Source organism: Epinephelus fuscoguttatus, linkage group LG23 (assembly GCF_011397635.1).
Source record: "Epinephelus fuscoguttatus linkage group LG23, E.fuscoguttatus.final_Chr_v1".
In the NCBI taxonomy this organism is placed as follows: domain Eukaryota; kingdom Metazoa; phylum Chordata; class Actinopteri; order Perciformes; family Serranidae; genus Epinephelus; species Epinephelus fuscoguttatus.
Window position 1 is genome coordinate 34,203,352 of NC_064774.1, and position 25,098 is coordinate 34,228,449.

A 25,098-nucleotide genomic window follows, 5' to 3' on the forward strand; every position below is an offset into this window, starting at 1 on the left:
TTTACAGCAGGAAATGCGTCATGTTTTGCGAAACTGGTCAACCAGCCAATCAGGGACTGGAGGGTCCTTATGAGGAGTTGGGCATGAGATAGTGGAGTCACGAGCACAATGGCAGACGGACGAAGTTTGGAGACAAGTGAAAAACGGCCTAGCAAAAGAAAACAAGCTCCTCTGTCTGAGGAGGCAAAGAAGAGCAAAAAGAGTGATAAAAGAAGAGGAAAAACAAGAGTAAACCTCAGTCAGGTGTTCAAGAGATGGAGGGAGCTCCGTGGCCAAAGAGGATTCAAAACCGATGTCCAGCTAGCTTTCTTTTAATTGGATCAGTACGTAACACGGCTAAATGTTAGCTAGACAAGAGAGGACTGTACTGTACTGGCTGCTAGTTAATTCTAGCTGGCCAGCATCGCAAATCGCAGCAAACAGGGACCGGGTAGTGAGTGTTGTTCAGCTGACATCCTGGTGCCATTTTACGGCAGCCCTCGGACAGTGATACCCCCCTCCCTTCCTTCTGTTCTCTTCTCACGGAGGCAGCTATCGACGGACATCGCCCAGCTAAGTGAACACTGGACTTTTCACTGCAACAGCCTTAGACTGAGGAGCATCAAAATCAGTTAACGTTAGTCCACACAGCTCCCCCAAGCTGCCCTGGAGAGCAGGGTGGATCATGTTGGTCACTGGCCATATATGTGAGGGCAGCCTTCGCAGCTACTGGGCACCCAGCATCTCCGACTGGGAGAAGTGGAGTAAAATCCTTCCCGTTTGTCTGGTGAACACCTCTCCTCTGTCAATACACTCCGCCAGCAATTTAATAATATTGATGCCAGTTGTAACATTTGAATGTTTTAGTAGTAAGCCATGTTCTAAGCACGACAATGTATAGTGAGCCGGTGACTGTTGAAAAATAACTCCGCTGCGCGTTGGGGTTCCCTTTCCCCGTCGGGAGTTATTTTTCAACCGTCACTAGCTCACTATACATTATCCCTTACATGTCTACTGTTGTTTGAACTGATACTGTACATATTGGTATAATTTACTGTGAGTTGTTTGTACTGGTACTGTGCATTCTGGTATAATTATTTGCATTGCTATTTGTTTGTTCTTCAGATAAATCTGATAATTGTTGCTCCGTCTCTTTACTCATTTATTTAGTATATTGTCCACACACTTTCTCATTCTACATATACATAGAGGTATACTGGTGGCTTTACAGCCTACATTTTATTGATTACCTCTGATCCCCACGGTCAATTTGGTCATTGTGACAGTGCAAGCAACACCACTGACGCTAGGTGGCGCCAAGCTAAAAAACCCTGAATCCTATCTGTTGCCTCTTCAAACCTGTAATAATACATCATAATTTATTTGCTGATTCATACATTGTATGAATCATCATCAGTGTTGGGCAGTAGCGTGTTATTATTAACGCGTTATTAGTAACCCGTTACAGTAACGCCATTAGTTTTGGCAGTAACTAATACTCTTACGCATGATCAGTTACTGTTACCAAACGGTGCGTTACTCCGTCATTTTTGACCAGGTTTTAAAACGGCACGCAGCATCATCAGTGTTGGGCAGTAGCGTGTTATTAGTAACACGTTATTAGTAACCCGTTACAGTAACGCCATTAGTTTTGGCAGTAACTAATACTCTTACGCGTGATCAGTTACTGTTACCAAACGGTGCGTTACTCCGTCATTTTTGGCCAGGTTTTAAAACGGCACGCAGCATGCAGTATTCCTTCACAAACTGAAGTTCCCTTTCACTAAAACATTTTAGCCTAAACAATAAAAGACAGTCAAGTCAGATAGAGGTATATGAACAATTCTTACCAGAGCATCTTAATGAAACACGTCTCTCACCATCTCTGAAGTCATTGTTGACCTGCTGGCCTCACCACAGTGCTGTAACGTTACATTAAGTAGTAGCGTTTCTGTAGATTTTTAGTCCCAGTAACAGTTAGTTATAGTTATACCCAGTGACGTGATATCCATTGTTATCCCGAGGAAGCTTTTGTTGTGGACAGACAATGTCTGCAGTGGGCAACAGACTCGACACCATCATGTAGCTCTTCAAATGTTCTCTTTAGCTCATTTTCCATATTTATATCCAAGTACCGTAAAACGTTTAGCTGGCTGACAGCGAGTGACTCCACTGTATAAGACGGTTGCATGTTTCCTATAGTGTTCAATTGTTTTGTCAAGTTGTAGTCTAACAGTTAGGTTGTAGCCAATACAGTTAGGAAATGTTTTGGGCTGCAGGGCTGAGTTTCCCAAAACATGATCCTTCTTAGCAATATTGTCTTCTTTGTGGCTTAGAAAAACTACACTGCAAAAAAGAAAAGCACCTAGCGCCCTCTAGCGTCCCCACTCAGTCATCTACAGCAAGGATGTACTCAGAGTATAGATGACACTAGTGCGTGTGCGTCAAGGTCATGGCGTGATGGCGAGCCTAAAAAGTTACTCTTCTCAGTAACGCATTACTTTCTGGTTTAAGTAACTGAGTTACTAACTGAGTTACTTTTTAATGAAGTAACTAGTAACAGCAGCTAGTTACTATTTTTCAGTAACAAGCACAACACTGATCATCATTCATCATCACCATTCATTCATTGTATGATGATGATGAATTGCCCCATTGGGATGTAGTGGAGTAGAAGTATAAAATAGTAGAAAAAAATACTAAAGTACACGTACATTAAAGTACAGTGCTTGAGTAAATGTACTTAGTAACATTCAACCATCATTAAGGTTGTGTATTGTAACTCCAATGCTTTTTTTTAATGAATAGGCAAATTTATATTTGATATTTTGGACTCATGTTAATTTGTATTTTTAACTAATTTAAATTTTTGAAAAGGAAAAAATAACAAAAAAAATCTCAAAAAATAATTTGGTCAAAAGCTGTTCACTTAATAAACCTACTACATTAAACTGACTAACTAGAAGCAACAAATTAAAGCATACAAGTGGGTCTCTGCATGTGTGTGTGTGTGTGTGTGTGTGTGTGTGTGTGTGTGAAGGGAGAGAGAAAGAGAGAGAGAAAATGGTGGGCGTGACCTCGTGGGGTACACGTCACGTCACGCCAGGTACTGATAAGAGTAAGGTGGGAAATTTGAGAGAAGAAGTACTGAGGTGGGATACAAGAGCAAGACAATGGGTCACAAAACAGCTGGCCACGTGCACCTTTACAGTACGCACAAGATGGCGTCCAGCGGGATCAAACACACTGTATGCTCTAACAAAATAGCTGTGCCAACACGTGTAGGTGTGTAGACTGTGGTAATAGCGAACTGCTCATAAGGAGTTGCTCACAGGACAATGTGTGATTTTACCACAGGTATAAGGTGTGTGTGTGTGTGTGTGTGTGTGTGTGTGTGTGTGTGTGTGTGTGTGTGTGCATGCAAGTGTGCGTGTAGGTTAGTTAAAAGACAGAGAGAGAGAGAGAGAGAGAGAGAGAGAAAGAGAGAGAGAGTGAGGAAAGGCGAGCGGGCGCTCGTAATCAGTGCGAGGTAAAAGCGGCCATCTTTCCTATCCCTCAGACACCGGTAGACTAAATTGGGTCAGCCTACCGTCCACTGGTCCTTGTTACAGATAGAAATGCGGCGTATTGTGAGCGCGCGGCCAGCACAACTAATGGCGCATTATCCACCAAAATGCACAATCAATTTGCTCTGGCAAGCACAACAACAAACAGCAATCAATGAACAGATTATCAAAGAAAGGGACATGGCGGTCCTCAAAGTTCACAAATCACAGTTAAAATTCACACTTAAATCAAAATAATATATAAATATAAAGTCTCTGGCCAGACTGTAGCTCTCTTACTTGAGTTGCACGGCGCGACGACGTGTGTCCCGTCTGTTGCTCCGGGACTAGGATGCTACAGCGGCCCCGCGTCCTACAGCGGGATGAAAGATGCTGTCCTCGGTGTGGCAGAAGAGGGATCAGTTGAGTCGACTCAGTTGAAGAAGCGGGGCTCCGTCTTCCTCGGGAGAAAAGGGGGTTTCTCCAAACTCTGCAGATGCTGAGGAATGGCGGGGTTGTGCGGTGTTCCTCCAGTTCCCCGTGGAGTGTTAAAAAACAAAAAGAAAAAGTGTCTTTCCTTGTCCAGTGAGTCAAGAAACAAAAGAGCGGCCTAGGTCGGTTGAATTCAAATGTTTGAAGTGCTCCCTAGCAGTAACTTGCGCACAGAAAGCTTTGGCTTCCTTCCAGCAACTCGTCACTCGGGGATTGCAAGGGGCGTAAGCGCGCAACGGCAATTAAAGTCTCAGCGTTCCGTCTGACTCCACCTGAACCTGGCTGAGTTTGAATTTCAAAAGTGATTTACACTTTTATATTTACCGGACCGATGGAAGCTTGGTGCGTTCCTTTGTTCTTAGACTGGCTGGTTTTGTTAAGCCCTCTCTATTGTTTACAGTTTTTCTCCATTGCTTTGGCTCATTTCTTGAAACCGAAATTACATTCTCAAAGCTCTAGGTGCATTTTGCAAAATAGTCTTATGGTTCAGCAAAACACCATAGATAACCTGCAAAAGGTCATATCTCTCCCAAAACAGTTAACTCATGCGCCAAAAGTAAATCCTTTTGCCATTTAAGTAGTCAGTGCCACCAAAATGCAAAGTTTTTTCTCAATTGCTTTGGCTCATTTCTTGAAGCAGAAAATACATTCTCGAAACTCTAGGTGCATTTGTCAAAATAGCATGGACAGTTCAGCAAAACACCATGGCTTACCAGCAAAAGGTCATATCTCTCCCAAAACAGTTTACTCATGTGCCAAAAGTACATTATTTTCTCATGCAAGTAGTCAGTGCCGCCAAAATGCTGAGTCCTTTTGGCATTGTGTAAGTACTGCTGGTCAAAATGCTTAGATGTTTTGTCATTATTGAAGCGGTCCATGGAAATATCCCTCATCTCTGCATTTCAAACTTGGTCTAGTCCTTCATTGTCACTGCATGGTTCATGATGTTTTTTGTCTACATAACAGAATACAATTGTGTATCAAACTGAAAAAGAAGGATGATTTCAACAGTAGCCTACAAGGTCTGACATCACACACTGCACTCACACTGCCATGGAAATTGTCACTGTATTGTATTTTTATTCACACACATAAAGTAACTGGTATACATCTTAGTGAAAAAAAATCATACAGTACAATATACTGCAAATAAATTCATCAAACACAAAACAAAGGAAAATTATATGTTGCCAACAGAAACTATAGTACTGTAATGCTGGAGTGTTACTCAAACTCATTGTCCGCCTCCTCATCCTCATTCTCCTGGCCGTCCTCCCGCTGCTGTCTGTCTGGCCACAGATTTTCGTCTACATCACAACGAATACTCTCCGTGCGATGCAACGGGGAAGAATCTACGTGCGTGTCGCAACCATCCCGACACTGATCTGGTGTGACATCACCACAAGCGGCATCCATGGCTTGGAGCAGGGACCTCTGGTTCTGAGCCCGCTGCTCATATACCTTCCACCTCCAGGCTGAGAAAAATTCCTCGATAGGATTAAGGAAGGGCGAGTATGGTGGTAGGAAGACATTCATCATTCTCTGGTGAGCAGTGAACCAGTCTCTGATAAGCTGGCCACGGTGGAAGCTAACATTGTCCCACACAATGACAAACATTGGCAAATTAGGCCCTACTGCACCTCTCTCATTTTCTGGGACCAGATTTGAATACAGGTGATCCAAGAAGACGAGGAGTTTTGCGGTGTTATATGGGCGAGACTTGGGATGTGGCGCAACGCCATTCTCTGAAATGGCAGCACACATTGTTATGTTGCCCCACGCTGGCCTGGGACATCGACTGTGGCCCGGTGGCCGACAATATTCGGCCACGTCTTCTTCCTTTGGCCAGGTTGAAGCCAGCCTCATCCACAAAGACGAGGATGTGAGGAGTCTCGTTCCCTTCAATGCCATTATTCTCTACAATACAGTAAACAAAACATCAAATCAGTTATACAGTAGACTGTAATACAATGCAACAGAAAATTACATAGGAATGTTCTGTATTCTCCTCCACAAGTTCAATATACTGCCCTGTGCTTTACTGCAGTGGTTCGAAACTGGGGTAGGTGTAGGGATATAGGCCTACAGAGGTATGACAGAAAGTACTTGAGAGAAAGGAAATACTGGAAAAATAAAATAAATGTAGAGTACATCATCGATCAACACACTGACTGAAATGCTACTGTAAGGACACAATGTCAGATCTGCTTGTGCAGTGAAACAAGGAGCCATAACAGGAATCAAACTTAAGTTTCCCACAAAATAGACAGATACTCTGACCAGTCTGCCAAAGGCATATCCTTGTGGCCAAGTAGCCAGCACACCATCTCATCATGGGCATTACACCTGGTTACATCTGGTAGGCTCAAATTCAGCTCATTCCCCCCTTTTCTTATATGTAATATCATATTCTTCAAAAGAAGGATTATTGTGATAATTGTATCATACAGTAAGCTACAGCTTCCACTTGTAGTTTTCAAAGCAAATCGTTGTAGTCACATAAAGCGAGTACTTGGACTCAGAAATCAGATAAAATTATAGCTGCTGCACAGCAATGGTCGGGCCGTGCAATTTTAGACAAGGGATAGGGAAAAGTGTTGATAAAGAGGAAACAGGGAAAAGTGTTGATAAAAGTATTTGTCCGAAACTGTCGGGATCATAATTATTTCAACTTTACTAGTCTCTAATCCACATAGCAAGATGATGCATGAACATAGGATTTTACTGTAACATTAGAAAGTCCATTCTGCCTTAGCTGAGGCTCGAACTCACAATCTTCAGCACCAAGAACCAGCTCCTAACTCACTGAGCCACAGGCCAGGCAGCAGTTGCTGAAGCAGATCTCAAAAATTGTCAAAATGTCAGAAATTCTGTTATCTAAACATATATAAATACATATATTACATCTTGACAGCATGGAAATATTGGTGATTTGTTTCTAACGATAAGTGTTTTGCTTCATCAGAGAAAATTTGATGTTTAAAAATGCCATTTTTGCATTGACTCCAATTGTTCACGAGAGCAAAATTCAAAATGCTGTAAAAAAAAATCAGTTTTTGAGATAAAATTCTGAAATTTGGCACACTTCATCAACCATGACTCGAAATTTTTGTCAAATTCTTTCAAGAAGATTGAAAATGTATTTAGCAAGAACTGGATGGCATATGTTTACAGTACAATTTACAGTCAAACGTTTTCATGCACTGTAGGCTCAATTTTTCAAATATCAAAAATCTGTGTGGATCGTTTGTGTAGGACAGTCTGATGATGCTCTCTACCAAGTTTGGAGTCAATTGAGGCAAAATTGTGGGAGGAGATGCTGATTGCATTGATGTTTTGGAATATGTTGTCGTCCTGTAAGATTGTGGTGCGGATCTGTCTCAGTGTGATGGCATTATTTGTCGTCACTATATTGCAGATTTCTTGCTCCTGTTGTTGACTGAGGAGTCGTCCTCTGCCACCAATATGAGGTTGTCTTTCAATCCTAGACATAGAATTCAATGGACAATTGTATTACCATTTGCAATGTTATGTTACTGTCCTGCTCAGTACAAAAATACAGTAATATATAAATGAGTACAGTAAACAAATACATTTCTTACATTACAGTATTCACAATGTTCTGTCAGATACAACCTAGAATTCCATCGTTGACTTAGAGTAGTACATACCTGCTTTCCCTGCGAAAGGTTTGGATGATCGATGACACTGTGGAGCGGGGCACATTAGGTTGCACTCTGCGACCTGCCTCTGCCATTGTGAGGCCATGGTTGACCACATGGTCGACCAGAGTAGCCCGAATTTCATCCGACACAGGTTGGTGTCTTTGTGCTCCTCGGCCTCTTCCCCCTATTCCACCACCACGCACCCTTACACCTCTACCTCTACCTCTTCCTCTTCCTCTTCCTCTTGCCTCCATGTTTGAAAATTGTACTGATTCTGATCAAGCTCTATATATATGGTTGACAGCACTGATACTCATGCATAGCACCTGGGAGATCACTGTGACCTGCCCCTTCATCACTCAAGTTCTAGTTTCACCTGACAGTCAATCACAGTTATCAATTTAGCAAATGTTCCAAGAGATTCATGTTATATAATGGGATGTTACTCATGGTATTATGTCCCTGACATATTTTGACAATTGAATGGACCATTTTGCATGTGATGATTAACACATTGAAATGATGCTGACATGTTTTGGAGAGAATAACCATTTGACTGAGAAGTGAGAAGTCAGCTTAGATCACAGGATATATTCACTTGGTACTTGTGCAAACTGTAGGCAAAAGTACTTAATCACTTGCAGAGATGTACAGAGACATTTGCAATTTGCTGAAAGGAATGAGAAATTCAAATCTGTTGTGAACACATGCCCAGAGGTTTGGAGGTTTGTCCGTGTTGTTTTGAGAACGTAATTTCGGTTTCAAGAAATGAGCCAAAGCAATGGAGAAAAACTGTAAAACGTGTGGCTGAGGTCCCAACACAAGCAACAGATGCATGTAAAAACAAGACTTTTAGAGATTGCAACTTATGTTCAATCCATGTGAACAGTTCCATTTCTCTTTCTTCCTTGATCACAACTTCATGTACAGTACACCATGACTGATGAGGCAGCCATTTTTTGAGGACTGTAAGAAAACAATTAGGTCTTTATCACCAGTCAGATCCCACTTTACTGTATTTTCCATGAATAAATGTACTTAGTGGCCTGTGTCAGCTTCTAAATATGAAAGAGATGTTAAAACTTTCCAGTTACAAGAGTACTTATTGTAATCACAATAAAGGAAATCTGACTGTAATAAAATGCAAACCAGAAAGAGCTTGAAAGATTGCTGGAGACATAAGAGCTTTGTGTCTGGAGCTTTTATTTTGTGAGCTTGTCTTACATTCAGGTTGGCCTGGTGCCAGACCAGACATCATCTAAAGAGGGAGCAAAATCTATTCTTTCAGACAGACTGTGCTTATAAAACCAGCTTACGTCAACTTATACATAACATAAATCCTACATCCATTTCTATGATTCTGTATCATTGCAATCAACAACACAATACAACTATGTCTTTCTTTATTTCTCTGTCACCAAAATTTATGGCAACTGTCGAGGGAAATTTATTTTGTACTTTGAAAGTGAAACATCAATCTACAGAACACTCAAAAGGTGACATCAGTTGAAGCATGCAACACAATCTAGAAACGGTAACATTCTTTAAATGCCCCTAACATTAACATGAGGTCTTGGTTGTGTCTGGGCATGACAGTAGTGTTTGAAAGAGAGGATCCATTTTCTTATTGTTTTGAGGCATTTCAAAAAGTCCATCTGCATTGTGTTTCATACAGTATATTGCGGAGTCAAGTTGTGGAGTTATAAAGTTTGAAGCGGACAATCCTGAAACAGGAAGTGTCAATCCCTGAGAAAAGGCAACTGTCTTTCACAAATGGGCGAGGCTACTCTTCCACTTTCCTTTTCAGCTTTCTGTTCTTTGATTTCTTTTTCCACCTTCTTTTTCCAAGATGGTTTGTGAACAAGTTATTGTAACTCTCATCCTCCTCTTGCTCCTCCCTATCTTCTTTGTACCAAGGTCCCCACACGCCCCCATTGTACTGAGGGTTAGAGCGCAGATCTTTAGCCGGGTAGCGTACTGGCACTGCAGTCCTGTTGTGCTGCGCTAGCCGTATTAGCATCTTCTTCACTATGTGAGGGTAGCGCTGGGACAAGTCCACTCTCTCATAAGGGTCGGCTGTGATGTTGAATAGCCAGATGGATTTACCACGGTCCCAACGGACACGCTCATTATGCCAGCGATTGGTTAACCGCTGGTTGGAAAAGGTTTGCGGGGGCACCCAGTCGCTGTACCCAGGGACACCCGTCAGGAGCTTCCAGTGGCCCACCCGCAGTGCAGCCCGGATGGCAGTATTCCATAAGCCATACCCGGCCTTCCATGAGCCATTCTTGGCTTTGATGTAGATTGGGTCAATGTTGTGAAGAATGTCCTGACGAGGAGATGGGCGGCCTTCACTGATAGCCTCCCAGACATCATAACCATCCAGATTCAGATCTTCGTCTAAAGTCCCTTCACCCAGGGTCACCAACGTAGGGAACCAGTCAGTGATGTGGACCAAACTTCGACATTTTGTCCCTTTATTTACCAACAGGGGACTGTGAACAAAGCCAACCGCGCGAATCCCCCCTTCCCAGTAGGTGGCTTTACTCCCCCTCAAGGGCCAGTTGCTTCCACCTGCTAGTGGTTGGCCTCCGTTATCTGAGGAGTACACTATAACTGTGTTGTCATAATAACCGTAGCGTTTTAGCGCTAACGTGAGGTTGTGGATAGCTTCATCTAGGCAGGACACCATGGCAGCATATTTACGACGATGCAAGTTTGGAATGCCCTTGTAGCGTTCGAGGTATCGGGCAGGAACTTGCAGTGGGGAATGAACGGCCTGATAGGCTAAGTAGAGAAACAAGGGTTGTCTGTGAGGGCTGTGATTGGCTAAAATGCTGATAGCCTTTCGAGTAAACATCACAGTCGAGTACAAGCCACGGTCCTGTTCCCAAGCTGCCTCTTCCCCTTCATACAAATCATAACCACACATACCGGGCCCTTCACATTTATAGTGACTGTAGTAGTCCCCACTTCCTAGCAGGGAGCCAAAAAAAGTGTCAAAGCCACGCTGGGTGGGCAGGCAGCCGCGCTTGTAGAAGCCAAGGTGCCACTTGCCCACCATATGGGTGGAGTAGCCTGCTTGTTTGAGCTTTTGGGGCAGAGTGACATTTTCCAGTGGCAGGCAGTTGGGCTGGGTGGCTCGGATGATGGAGTGTTGAAGGCCTGTGTGGATCTGATACCTACAAAAAAACCCAAAACAAAACAAATATTAGCCCATCATAGACATAAACAGTTGTACAGGGTTTAAGCAACTTTGATTAAAGGTGGTCATCTGGTAAAGCTGGTAGAAAAGCCTGTAAAAATATATTATGCTACTGAAAAAAATACTTTTGCTATGTCTCCCTGCCAGAGATAGCCATTGCTTGAAGCATTATGTTTTTGGGTTGTCTGTCCGTCCGTCCGTCCATCCGTCCCATTCTCGTTAATGCGATATCTCAACCTCAACACCTTTAGGAAATTTCTTTAAATTTGGCTAAAATATTTGGTCTTAATCAATCAATTCAATCAATTTTATTTATAAAGCCCAATATCACAAATCACAATTTGCCTCACAGGGCTTTACAGCATACGACATCCCTCTGTCCTTAAGACCCTCACAGCGGATAAGGAAAAACTCCCCAAAAAAACCCCTTTAACGGGGAAAAAAAATATGGTAGAACAATGAACTGATTTGATTTTCTTCAAAGTTCAAACAGCAAGATCAGTGTGGCCTTGCATCCATCTCATTTTTGTAAATGTGATATCTCAAGAACGCCTTGAGGGAACTTTCTTAATTTTTGCAAAACAATCCACTTGGACTCAACAATGAACCATTTAGATTTTAGTGGTCAAAGGCAACACTCATGGTCAATGTGACTTGGTGTCTGTCTCATTTTCAAGAATGCGTTGAAGGAATTCCTTTAAATTTGGCACAAACATCCACTTGGTTGCAAGGATGAACTGATTTGAAGGGCACTGTGACCTCACAAAAGATGTCTTGGCCATAACTTGTGACATAATGACAAAGGTCAACTTTACTGTTGCATCATAATGTTCTGCAGAGTAGGGCTGAATGATATATCGTTATCTTATCTATATCGAGATATGAACATGCAAGATATTAATATCCCAAAAAGCAACGATATTGATGATATAATTTCCCCATGAGTTTCCCCAGCTCGACCTGCATGTACAGCTAAGGCCAGCCAATTACAAACCTCATGTCCTGCTTGCCTTGGATCGACAGCGAAGCCAGCCAATCACAAACATCCCCTTGAGTGAAGGAGGCTGGCCCCTAACAGCGGCTAACAGCTAACAGCGGTGCTGGCCTGTGATCGCATTACCTTTCTCCTTCAGCAGCACTTTCCAGCTGGGAAAGGCTACTCCAATGTTGACCCTCTTTTTTTGAATTCGCCGGTCACGTTGCCTTTTTCATTCCCTTTTGCACTTTCTTGGCGAATAGGATTCCATCTCCCATGATGCTGCATATGCATGATACTGCATTATGCTCAAAGAGTGGGACTTTGTTATGCTGCTGTATTGCCAGGGTAGCAGCTAAGCGGCTTCTCAGTCACGCAGCACTGGCATGGCTCTCAACAAAAACGCCGAAGGCGGGGCTATTCCCTGGTAGTGCTATATGTTCCTTGCTGGCGGACGTATTCTCAAGATGGCGAAACATTATGGAACGCCCCCAGAGGACTTACCCGCACAACGTACAAGCATTCCGAAATTCTCCTTTTACGAGAATAAGTCAGATTATTGGTGGAGGTAATAATGCACCAATGATGACATATTTATGAATGCAGACATCAATTTTGCCAATAAACAACTGAAAATGTTACACAATGTTCCTTTAACCTTGTGGTTCATCATGCTACTGTTCTCTGTCTGTTTGGTTCAACTAATTTTGCCTTAATTCTAATCATACTCAGGTCTATGTGGATCAGGGCTGACTCTTCTCTGATTGGGTCTGTTTTTATCAAAAATAATTCATACTCAGGCTTTCACAGGTTAAATTAATTTTAGATCAGGTCAAAAATACTGTACCCCTGAAGATTTCTAATTAGCCTTGAAATCCCTTTTGTAAAGGATATCCAGCCCTAGTAGAGTAGATTTCTTGCCACAACTTTGAATGAAATCAAGGAAAACTAAAGCTGTGGTATTAGTAGTCTAACTTAAAAGAAGCCAAGCCAACTTTGTCATCACTGAGACTGTAACTGTGTGTGATAGAGTATGTGACTGACTGTGTTCTTGGCCCACAGTTAGGCAACCCTGCTGCCTTTGGAAGCAGCTCTCAGAAGACAAGGACAATATGCTTAGACTTCATTTCTCTCTGACTCCCCACGTCTGCTTTGAGCGAGAGTAAGACACCTAGCACACAAGGAACTGATAAAGCCACCGTGTTCACTCTTCTGACCCCTCCTTACTCCCCCCTGAGGTTAGCAGTCAAGCTGTCTGCAGGAGAAGTGAGTGAAAATAAGTGTCTAGTTTTGGTTTCCAGAGAGGAGGATTTACCTGGAGGAGAACCAGAAGGTGGTCAGTCCGCGCAAACCTCTGTTGCCACTTGAAAATGCAAAAATCCCTCGAGGGTTACATCACTGTGTGGTATGTGCAATGTTCCAAACTAGCAATAAACTCTACTACTACTTACAGCTGAAATCCTACTCAAAAACACACACAAAAAACCCTAATACAGTTTACAATAGACATATCTGCATAAAAGCACAGAGTGCAACTGCAAACACATACACACTAGGGATGTAACGATTACTGATATCACGGTAAATCTCGGTTAATTTTTACACGGTAAGAATTACTGTTTATGTTTAAATTAATTGCATTATCGCAGTGGATTATCGGGATATGTAATAACAGCCTCATTCAAGTCTCGCGATGCAGGCGCTACGTGAATGCATAGGATGTGTAAACACAAAGAATGAAAACATGGCGGAAGGTGGTGATAGCGGCACTCAGGACATTTTCCCCCCCAACTAAACGCACAAAGTCTGAGGTCTGGGCGTACTTTGGGTTTCTGAAGAATGCCGAGGGACAGCTGGTGGAGGATAACTATCCTGTGTGCAGAACATGCAGAAAAAAAGTTGCTGCGAAGGCTAGCAACTCTACAAATTTGCTGGCTCATCTCCGTGACCATCATCCACAGTTTTACAGCCAATGCAAGTTATGCCATGCAAATGTCAGTTATTGTGTGAGGGACTTCGGTTTTACTAAGACTGTCATAATGCGTAACTCTCGAAGTATATGGGACATTTGAGCTGTATCTGTCCTCCTAAATGGCGACAAGGTTTTCCGTTTTCGTTTAAGACACTTAGGAGCTAATACTAGCTGAACAGCTAATAGCCGTATTAGCAGCTATGTTGCTAAGTGTTTCAAAAACGAAACAGAGCTGAAAACAATGAGCGGAGCTGACAGAATATAAACCGACGTAACGTAACGCTAATTGAGATCAACCATGATTGAATTACTATGATTATGGTTATTGTACGGCGAGCTAGAATCGATATAGATGGCCAGTTATGCTTTCTCGACATAAGCTCAAGGAAACAACATAAAACGCTGCCGTGTTAACCTTTGACCGAGAGCCTTAATGGGGGCTCTCGGTTTTATAAGGTTAATTAAATTCACTGCTCACAGTCTTGACCTAACACACGCACTCACACGAGAACATGCACTCCTTTTCTCATACAGACACTCACATGCACACTTCTAATGTGTGAATTATTCTGTGTAATGATGACCATTGCCCTTAGAGTTTTTTTGGTTTCTCCTGCACATTTGTGATATCTATTCTATATAATGTATGTTTTTTGTTCTACTCTTGCATTGTTTTGTTTTATATATATATTTTCCTCTCATGCTAATAAATAAATAATACATAAATTGTTTACATATTTTGCTGACTGTTAAAATGCACCAGACAAATAAGCTTTGTTCCTGGAATTTGTTTACATATTTTGTTCATTTAAAATAAATTGTTCTGTTGCTGTGCCAATCCCTTGCCCCTTTAATGTGAAAGTTTCATTTTAATATAAGATTTTGGCTGTTAACATTTTAGTATGATAAGGAAGTTACAAGATTGAGTGAAGTTATTTCAATATATCTATTTTTTGGACATTTTACAGCGCTTAAAAAATATTGCGATATTATTGTTTACCGTGATAATTTGGTCACTATAATCGAGATATCAAATTTTCCATATCGTTACATCCCTAATACACACCACCCTGCATGAAGCACTGCTGGCTGAGCCAACAGCATTATTTCAGCTAGCTTAGAGATGCTTCTGTTTCATAAGTATATCTAACCCTGGCATGATGAGATCTGATAAAATAATGCTCATGTCAACTTAAGTCATCAGCAACAGAAATGTAGTTATTCACACATTTTTCACAGTGATTAGAATTCACGGTAACACTGGCTTCAGTATTGCCATCTTAACACTGAAATCTGCATTTTTTCAGTGACCTTCTGGAACACTGAATTGACTGGTTTCTCTCCTGAGCAGAGTGTGCTGTATATGTAACAGGTACTTTCACATGGGAGGACGGGGTTCGAATCCTGGCCTGGGCGAACATCATCCAGTAAGGGTCCTTCGGTAAGACTCCTCTAATGCTATACCCGCCTACCTCAGGCATGAGCGATTATAATCCTGATAGAGTAATACTGGCTCGGATGTCGCTTGGGTCAACAAGGTTTGCGTAGTTGCTAGGGAACCAGGGCAATCTGATGAGAAATGGGCTACTGGAACAAGACATACATTGACAAGGGCGGAGAACATCACATCTTTTTGGAATTGGGGTTGTACTTTAGTTTGTAAGTTTAGTTTTTTTGAAGCAACACTGGATTGGATCACCCTGAACATTGCCAAATCCAGATAACCAGTGCTCTGAATGAATGAACAGAATCCAATTTTTTTGGAAATTAGCATCGTAAGATGAAGCTGATCTTTTATAGCAAAACATGGGACATCCAAACCATTTCGATCCAGATTAAATTTTTTGAACAACTGGTTCCTACTTCCGATGACTCAAAATTTCCCCCGTTCTTCTCATTTTCATCATGGAGCTACTCTCAGTATGAGTGCTACCTCTCAGACATCTGATGATGATGATTGAGCTATCTCTTCCAATGTTGGTGCACGTGTGATGAATTGATAGACTTTGAGGTGTTGTTAAAGGTGAACTGTGTAAGATTTAGGGGGATTTGGTGGCATCTAGCATTGAATTGCAGATTGCAACCAGCTAAAAACGTCCACCAGCCAGAAGTCCTTTAGTTTTCATTGTTCAGGAAGTTTTTAACGGGAGCCGGATCTGGGGCCTCATGTACAAAAGGTGCGTACGCACAAAAACATGGCATACGTCATTTTCCACAGCAAAGTTCAGATGTATCAAGAGTGAAATGACAGTGGAAATGTGCGGTGCCTCACGCCAACTTCATGGCTGGCGTATGCACGTTTCTAGAGGGGAGAGGGAAATCTCAGGTGCAGGGCCTATTTAAATATGATTTGCATATTTAAATGTGTGAGTGGACAGATAGGGGTCGGGTACTCCAACATGTGCACTCAATTCAACGTTGATTGGGATGTACAAAGGAAATGTACTTGGATTCATGCCTATGCACAGATTCATACATCTGGATGTTTTTGTGCATACAACATTTTCTGGATTTAAGCATACCCCATGTAGGCGCCGGGTGATTAGAATGGCTGAAAATGCAGTTTCATGTTACAAATTAGAGCATCTTCAACGCTACTCAGCATCTCGAGGCTAACCCACAGCATGCTATTGTGTGCTCAGCCCTTTTCTCTCATAAGTTAATGGGCTCTAGTTTCGCAGACTGGGCGAGGCGGAGGCGCAGCGCACCTGCGCTTCGCCAACTGGGTGTGGCCAGGCAGATCTTGCAAGTTTGGCACACCGTGTGCCTGGTGCAGCTACTCCTCTTTCCCACCTCCGTCCCTCCTACCTGTGCAAGTCGGAAAGAGGAAGGAGAGAAGGCGTGGAGTGGGTTTTACACACATCACACACACAATCAAATGAGCCCCTCTCCTCGCCCTTAAATGTGCCGTGCGAAGGCGTAATGAGAGTTTATTCAATTTGCCATGGCAGAAGAGAGCAGCAGCGTCAGACGGCCAAACTTCTCCCAGGAGGAAACTGATGTTTTGGTCCGGGAGGTCCAAGCTCGCAGTGTCCGAATATACGGAACTGCGAGCAGACTTCCACGGGCTGATGATGCAAAGGTAGCCTGGGAAGAGGTCACCGCAATTGTAAATCAATGTTGCGTTTCTCTCGTGCGCGCGTGCCCTCTCTTTCTCTCTCGCAGTCTCACTCTGTTTCTTTTCTTTTGACTTTTCTAAGATGACAGATGCTGAATATATAGGCCTACTCCCTATCTGATGCTGTGGCTGTTTGTGGTTGGCTGAGAGGGATGTGAACTCATTAGTTTGTAGCTGTATTAATCAAATCAGGTTGGGTTTCCATTACACGTGCCAAACGGTGCCAATCCCCTTTGATCTGACATCAGATGTGACGGGACAGTCGATATAGAGATAAATTTATGTGCTGATTGCAGATAGATAGATGCATTGAATAGTGTTTTTCTGGGTGTTTATTGCATCGTTAATGTGCCTGATATTTTGGAAACCTGCCTGTGCTGACAGTAGATGTGGTTTCAGTTGGTGAGCTTTTAGTGCACCTTTGGTGAAGCCTTTTGGCACGAAACTGTCACTGCGCCAAGCTGGATCTGTCGACACCTTCCCCTGCTGCGCCGCCACACCCATCTCAGCACACCTCGGTCTGCCAAACTACCAAACTGAGCGCGCCTCGGGTTGCGCTGCTCGAAACTAGCTCTGCACGGGGTTCGCCACCTGCACCACCCTGCGCTGCGCCGGGAAACTAGAGCCCAATGTGTGCTCACCTTTTTCTGATTAAGATGTTTATGAGGTTTTTATCATAAGTTGAATTATCCGGAGAAGTCTCTTCTTCTCCAAAACAAACAGACCCGATGATTTAAACTGGTAAAACACCGAATAATGCAGTTTCATGTTACAAATCCATGTACTTCTGACGGATTTTGACATGTTGCTGCGGGTGGCTAGTGCAACGCATGCAACACACTTTTTTTTCTCAGAAAACACAAGATCCAGGGGCCGTATTCACAACTTCTTAGTACAAAGAGTTGCTCCTAGTGACATAATTCTAAGGAAATTCTTAAAATTGTGACTTTTTTCCCCTTAATGTTAAGGTTAGGTGCTTGTAAAGATAAAAGATATTCACAGAGCATGTTGGACCTTGAGAGCTCCTGAGGTGAGCCCCAGCTCCTGACAGTTTTTTAAGAGGCCTAAGAGTTTCTTAAGCAGAGGAGAAAATGGCGGAAACACAAAGAGGTAGGAAAATATTCTCCAAACACTGGAAGGCAGTGAGTAAATGAAATGCTGCAGATTAGATTGTGCAGGGATAATATGTGTGGTTAATGTCATTAGGCAAACACGCACATTTCCCACCTAATGCTATAACGCCCGAAATGAAATGATCATGAGGATATTTGGAAAACTGGAAACATTTAACAGTGCAGCAGTGATGACTCTGGTCTGTCTCAACCTTCCATCAGCAGAGTGATCACACTAACAACACCTTCACAGTTAGCAGTTCATTTCATTTCCACTGGGTGTCCACACCTTGCAGGCTCATAAAAAGGCATGTCTGTGACAACCAATCACATCTGTTTCTTTCCCTTCCTTGCTTAGAGTTGCTCTGAGAATGTTCCTAAATCACTCCTAAGCTAGTACTTCTTATTAAAATTCTTAGGCTAAGTTAGGAGCTGTCTGAAGCTAAAAACACACTGGCACCATTGCTAACACACTGGACGTATCGCATTGCAACTCGTCAACAAACAACCACACACGGTTATTACTACTCTTACTGAAAGATCTGTACCTCTTTCACCTGTGCATAAAATCAGGACAGCCCCAAACTAAACTTAATTTCTCACCTGAAGAGCAGATCTCTAGAGCTATGACTCACCAGGGAATATCTTTTTGGCCATTTTCTTTATAATGTCAGGATTGTGGGTCAGTAAGCTCGGAAAGTTTCTCGACCAAAACAATGAGTCTCTCCTCATCCAGTCTTTGTCACACACGAGGCAGCAACAGCACCAGAGTTCTCTTTATATATCCATTATGAGGAGAGGAATCAAGCTGCCATAGGATCAGTGAAAAAGAGCTGCTACAGGAGCTGGTATGTACAAGCAAAGAGTCGGGGAAAAATCCATTTAATTCTGCTTCCAAGAGCGCCCAGCCAACGCCAGTGTGGGGTTGTACATTGACATAATAAATGTGTATATTTTGACCCACCACGTTCACCGCCTGTGTATTTTGGCCTTGAGAGTACCAAGTTCTCAGAATGCTTGTGAATATGGCCCCAGATGTTCAGAAGGTTTTTGCTGGAAGCTGAATTATCCACAAAGGTTTCTTCCTCTCCAGAACAAATGGACCAGCTGATTGAAATTGCTAGAAACACAGTACAAAGCAGTTTGACATGACATATCAGTGCGTAACTCCTTACCGCCTTATCTGGAGCTAGTGTATGGACTGTCTATTCTGGGCTACTGTAGAAACATAGCAATGTAACATGGCGATCTCCATAAATGACGACCCGCTTCCTTTGTAGATATAAACCGCTCATTCTAGGGTAAGCAGAACATAACCATTAATATTTTCAGGTTATTATACACTAAAGAAAGCATACTTATTATATTATATTTCTGCCAATATATCCCCCTAAATCCTACACACTGGTCCTTCAATAGCCACAACCAATGGTCACAGGTGCATGTGTTTGCAATTGTATCACAGCTCAATCCTCACTACCTCCACGAACCAACCTCTTTGGGGAAAACCTGACCACTGAACCACCTCATCACCACTGTGTTTAAATTCCAGCTGCAGTTGGCAGAGACACTCCTGCTGACAAACCTGGTGACAGAGCTGTTTGTTCTCTGGGGAGAATGATACTGTCTGTTCTGCACTGTGCCTCACTAAAACTAAATGCTATCTAGGTTTGAAGCCTCCAAATTTTTTGAAAAGTGTTTACAATGTTTACAACTTGGCAACAGTAATTCCCACAGATTTCAAAGCCGGTTCCCAGGACCTTTAAAATATTTAACTCCTCAGGATAATAATAAGGCATAATTCCGAATATGATACCTCTATTCATTGCAAGTCTTTGAGGTCAAGTCAGTGAAATGAAAATAAGAACCACACTGGGCCTGTTGGGAGCCAAGAGAGAGTGTCGGTTTCATATGGCAATGAGAAGAAGTTCTTGTCACTTGGTGGTCTACACGGGAGGGGGCTTTGAAACCCAACTACAGACATGCACACTGGGGGATAGAGAAGGCATTGTTGGTCTGTCATTAGGCGACACGATTTGAATGAACTAAGAAAAGGATGGGAATGAGAGGAAGAAGTGAAGGGAATGTATTCGTGGGTGAGACAACAACATCAACAACACAAAGTCGACCAAGCCTGGCATGGGAATGTGTTTCTTTAAAAAAAAAAAAAAAAAAAAAAAAAAAAGGCATCAAGAGACTTGTTTACTCCACAATTTTGTTGAAAAAATCCACATAATATGTAATTAACTCAGTGAAGAGTGAGTACTAGTAAAATCTTGTTCTCCACAATCCCTCTGGACTTTCCACAAGCACAGTACATGGAGAAATTACACTTGTTACAAGTCGATAAATGTCTCTAAAATGACTTTTGGATGTAACACACTCCATTATCTTCAATCTCCTTTTCCTCTCCTTCTGATTCATTCCATTTATACAAGAATTATTTTTCCACCCTGCCCTTCACTTTATTTGTTTTTATTTGTCAGACACTTTTGCATCATTGCCAAGAAAGCAGAGGAACTGAGAAAAAGGCCTTGTAGTACTTGAAGTGAAAAGAACAGATGATTCAAGCTTGAAAGTAAAAAGAATGGCATCAACATACATGTGCAAACTTATTAAGGTGTGTGTGTGTGTGTGTGTGTGTGTGTGTGTTTAAGATTTGACCCCTGAAGAGCCCCAGCCCCTGCTTTTGCAGCTCCTGCAGGTTTGGTGTTCACATACCAAAAGGTTACAGCCGTGTAATGAGAATGTCATGCTAAGTGCAGCCTATGATTCCTCCACAAATCAGTCAAACCAGGCCGAGGTCTTGACGGGGAAACATATTAAGTGGAGTGCAAAGACTTTTAAAGTATCCCTGTGTTGTTTCTCTTTGACATACGAGTGGGTTCACAGGAAAACAAGGTCTTAACTTTGCAGGTTTTGGGGCACCTGAAGGACACTTCTAGGTCTTTAGTATTTATGAGGTCTCAAAATAATGACTGCAGTAACTACTGCCCTCAGGAGATTGTCCCTCCTGCCCAGCAGTCCTTCGTCATGTTCAATGTAAGTGATTTATAGGTTCTTGACAACAGAGCAGGGCATTAATAGGCAGCCACAGCATCTCTACATCGTTTATTCAGTATGGACTCAAGCCACTTACAGGCAGGAAAATGGCCTATTTCAAACAGAAATCATCTTATTGCGCCAAAAAGGTGCTGTTGCATTCCTTCTGTAAAAAGCTGGGTTAGTCTAAAATGGTGCTATAATCATGCTATCTCTCTGGTTTATTTACACAAGCACTGAGCCACAAGGCCAACAAATCACACACGCCATTAAATTCAAATCACCTAATGTCGGCAATTGCTCAAGTCCCACAAGACAAGTGCACTGGCCACCACTCCAGCCACTGAGGTTGTGGAGGTTCCCAGGCAGACCTGCTGCCCAGGCCTTGTCTTTTTCTCCACGTCCTCCTCACATATGGTTCAAATAAGCAGCCTCGACTCAGCACTCTGCACTTAATCAAAGTCAGCCCGGGAGAAGTTCGTCTTACTTAGCTCTTCCTTTCAGCAGGCTCTTTATTTACTCTTCTGCTATCGCAGAATATGTCTCTTCAGTTTTGCTCCTGCCTTGACTTTATGTTCTCTATTTTACAGACTCTGACTGGTCATGAGGGCTCCATACTTTCAGGACTTCCTTTCAAGAAATCCTAACCCTAATTTCTTTAAATCCTTGTTAATTCGTCACCCTAAACATTCCCTCGCTCGGGTAATTTCTGTGACACTTGACCCAGAGATTTAGGACAGACCGGTGTGGGGTAAGAAAAGGAAGTGAAAGAGTCAAAGATTACTGAGACAACAAGAAAAGGCCGAGTGAGAGGCTAAGACAAGCTTGAGATAAGTTTGGACAGATGGGAAGTGTGTAAATAAGTAGGAGACGAAGTTGTAGTAAGGAGTGGAGTGAAAAGTGCTGCTTTGAGCAAATAAATGACCCCATTCTTCTTCTGGTTTAGACCAGATTCAAGCATAGTGTTCAAGGATGACAGAAGAGCTTTTTGGAATCCAGCCACAATCTTAGGCTGAGGTCTGCTCTTCATTGCCTCAGGACCCCATTCTTCATCTTCTGTTTGTTGATGGATGGTAGTGATGTAGGACACTGATAATCAGGGCCTAAGCAGCAGTGTGAGGACCCTATTGAAACTTAAAGATGTCATATTATGCTCATTTTGGGGTTATATTTGTAATATTGGGGTCTAGTGGAATAGATTCAGGTGCTTTATTGTTTAAAAAACACATTATTTTTCTTATACTGCCCATTTCTGCAGCACCTCTGTCTGAAACACTCTGTTTGGGCTCATGTCCCACCTTCCCAGCAGCAGTGTTGGGTAAGGGTTACTTTATAAGTAATCAAAGTACGTTACTGCATTACTTTTTAAAAAAGTAACCAGTTACTTTACTGCGTTACTCCCTGAGTAAAGTAACTCAATTACTTTAAAAGTACTTCCAACGTTACTCCCTAAGAAAAGTAACTCAAACACTTTTAAAGTACTTTTGAGTATTCTATATTTATTATTGGGCAATGGACCACAGGGTGCTAAGCCTACATTTTTTTGTCTCCAGAATTAAAGTTATGGATCACTTGCCCTTCACTGAGATCCAATTCTCCCATCACAGCCATCACTTTGACCAGTAGAAACACAAAACGATCTGCTGCCGTAGACATGACATGACAACAACACCCCTGCATTTTTAATATTTCCTCTAGGGATGTTACCACACAGAGTAAAAGGGGGAAATGATGGTGTGAAACAGCAGAGGCACTTTGTCAACCCGCTGAGTTAATGTTACTGTCATTAGCATCAAGCTAGCAAACAATGGTACATCCTCACGGTCGGACATAAAGTAATAACATTAACCAATAGCAGCGGGGCTTTTACTCACCACAACTGCAGAGGCTCCCAGCTTCATTTGAAACAAACTATATTATAGATAGTCCGTTATTTATTAATCCCTCTGTGTGTTTATATATTTACTTTTTATCTGCTCCGTTGTATTTATAAAGTTAACATATCGCACCGTCATTTCAAACTCAACACTTGTTTCAAATTAAGAGCCCCTTATAACCTCGGCTAGAGAATCCCTCCATTTTCTAAATGGGCTTTTATTCTGAAACATTTGTCAGAACTTCCAGTGGAAGATACAGTAGCTTGATAGTTTACATGTGGCGCTTCAAATGTAGCTCCTGCCATCTGCTGACACTTTTAGGTGACTACAACAACATGTCGGCTGGCACATGAACAGACACAGTTCTGGCAGTGACTCAAATAATAGTGAAAGTCAGTAGCTCAGTCCATAGGGACTTGGGTTGGGAACCGGAGGGTCGCTTGTTCGAGTCCCCGTCCGGACCAAATATGGAGCGTGGACTGGTGGCTGGAGAGGTGCCAGTTCACCTCCTGGGCACTGCCGAGGTATATTAATAAAGTAAATAAACTTATAAACTTAAACTTAAAAACAGGACAAGAATAACCCGATGACCTCACACACGCCGTGAAAGACGACCGGGGATAATGAGTACCAGCGTGTAGCGTGTACCAGGCATAATGCAAGTCCTGAGTCTGAAATATGTCTGTCAGCGAGTCCTACTCCACCTATTTAGACTCCACCTTAGACAACGCAGCATTTCTCCGACCACGTAGCGAGCCACAAGCTCCGTGGCTTCTTTCAGAGTGATAGGTTTAACGTTATCTCCATTATTAGAACCAAACGACAGCCGTTGCTGTTTCGGAGCTGAAAGACTAGCATTCTAAAAGTAACTGAAGTAACTGATGTCTTGTTTGAAAATGTACTTAAGTATTTGATTACTCAAACAACAAACTAACGCGTTAGGTTACTCGTTACTGCAAAAACTCATCAAAGTACTCTAACGTGTAACTTTGTAACGCATTATACCCAACTCTGCCCAGCAGCCCAGTCTGCTGTGATTGGTCAGCTTGCTCAGTCTGTTGTGATTGGTACAACACTAAGAGCGTGTATCGGAAAAGTCACGCCCCTTAACTTTAACTCAATTTAACCTTGGAGACTACATGAGCTGCTAACAACATGCTGTGGCTAAGTTAACAAGATCCTCAGTTCTCCCACATCAATTTAAGTGAAGAAACACAAGCTGATAGACTCCGAACCACCTTCGCAACAAGGTCTGGAGCAGGAAAATTCACAGTGGTAAGTTTTTATTTTGTAGCCGTCTTATATTTCAGCTGTAATATGATAACTGTAACTTATTTGACTCTACATCATGGTAACAACTGTACATCTGTTGATTGACTGAAGGTGAAAACGTCAACAATATACAATAATCAACTACTGAAGTGGAAACACCTACAGTAGCACTCGCCTGTTATAGGCAGTGGTGTAATGTATTAGACTAATGTAGCTTCCTTGCTCTTGCAAGGAGCACCTGTAACATAAATAATTTCCCCTCGGGGATCAATAAAGTATTTCTGATTCTGATTCTGATTAATACCAAAATTATTATAAATTCAGCTACTAACACATTCCCCATTAAACCACACAGGTTTTAACTCATGAATTCAGCAATTTTACCACAGCAGACTGAGATGACAGATTTCAGTATGATACACAAACAAAAACATAAAAATTACTAATAGATTCAAATGTCTTCACTGTCCCCATTCGACAAAATCATCTCCACCTTATGTTTGTAATCTACAATATGTACAATGTACCAATAAATCACAGTTTCTCCTGTGATAACGTAATTTTGTATGAAACCAAAGTTTCATAGTAAAACACATGTTGCTTCCTGGATCAATATTTGTTCTATGCAGTTATGTTGTCTCCTGAGTCTTTATTTGCTTTCTTATAAAACAGTATGGCTTGTCTCTTTACTTATTATGTTTAAAGGGAATGAACCAGGTTCCACTTCATCCTACATGAATACATATATACATAAATATAAATACAGCAGAGTTTTATCTCCAACACTAATAGTGTCCAATCCTCCCCATTCAGGTGTCCATCCTTCCCTGTGTTGTACTGCGG

The 25,098-nt window shown here is 42.2% G+C and overlaps 1 protein-coding gene across 1 annotated transcript in view; it reads right to left on the bottom strand.

Moving 5' to 3' along the window:
• Nucleotides 1-8,878: 8,878 nt before the first annotated feature.
• The window catches only part of arsj (arylsulfatase family, member J), a 38,558-nt gene continuing 22,338 nt past the window's right edge, over nucleotides 8,879-25,098 (bottom strand). The window contains exon 2 of the mRNA XM_049568845.1: nucleotides 8,879-10,863. Within this exon, the coding sequence (XP_049424802.1) occupies nucleotides 9,465-10,863 (1,399 nt within the window). The 3' untranslated portion in view covers nucleotides 8,879-9,464. The remainder of the gene's footprint in view (nucleotides 10,864-25,098) is intronic.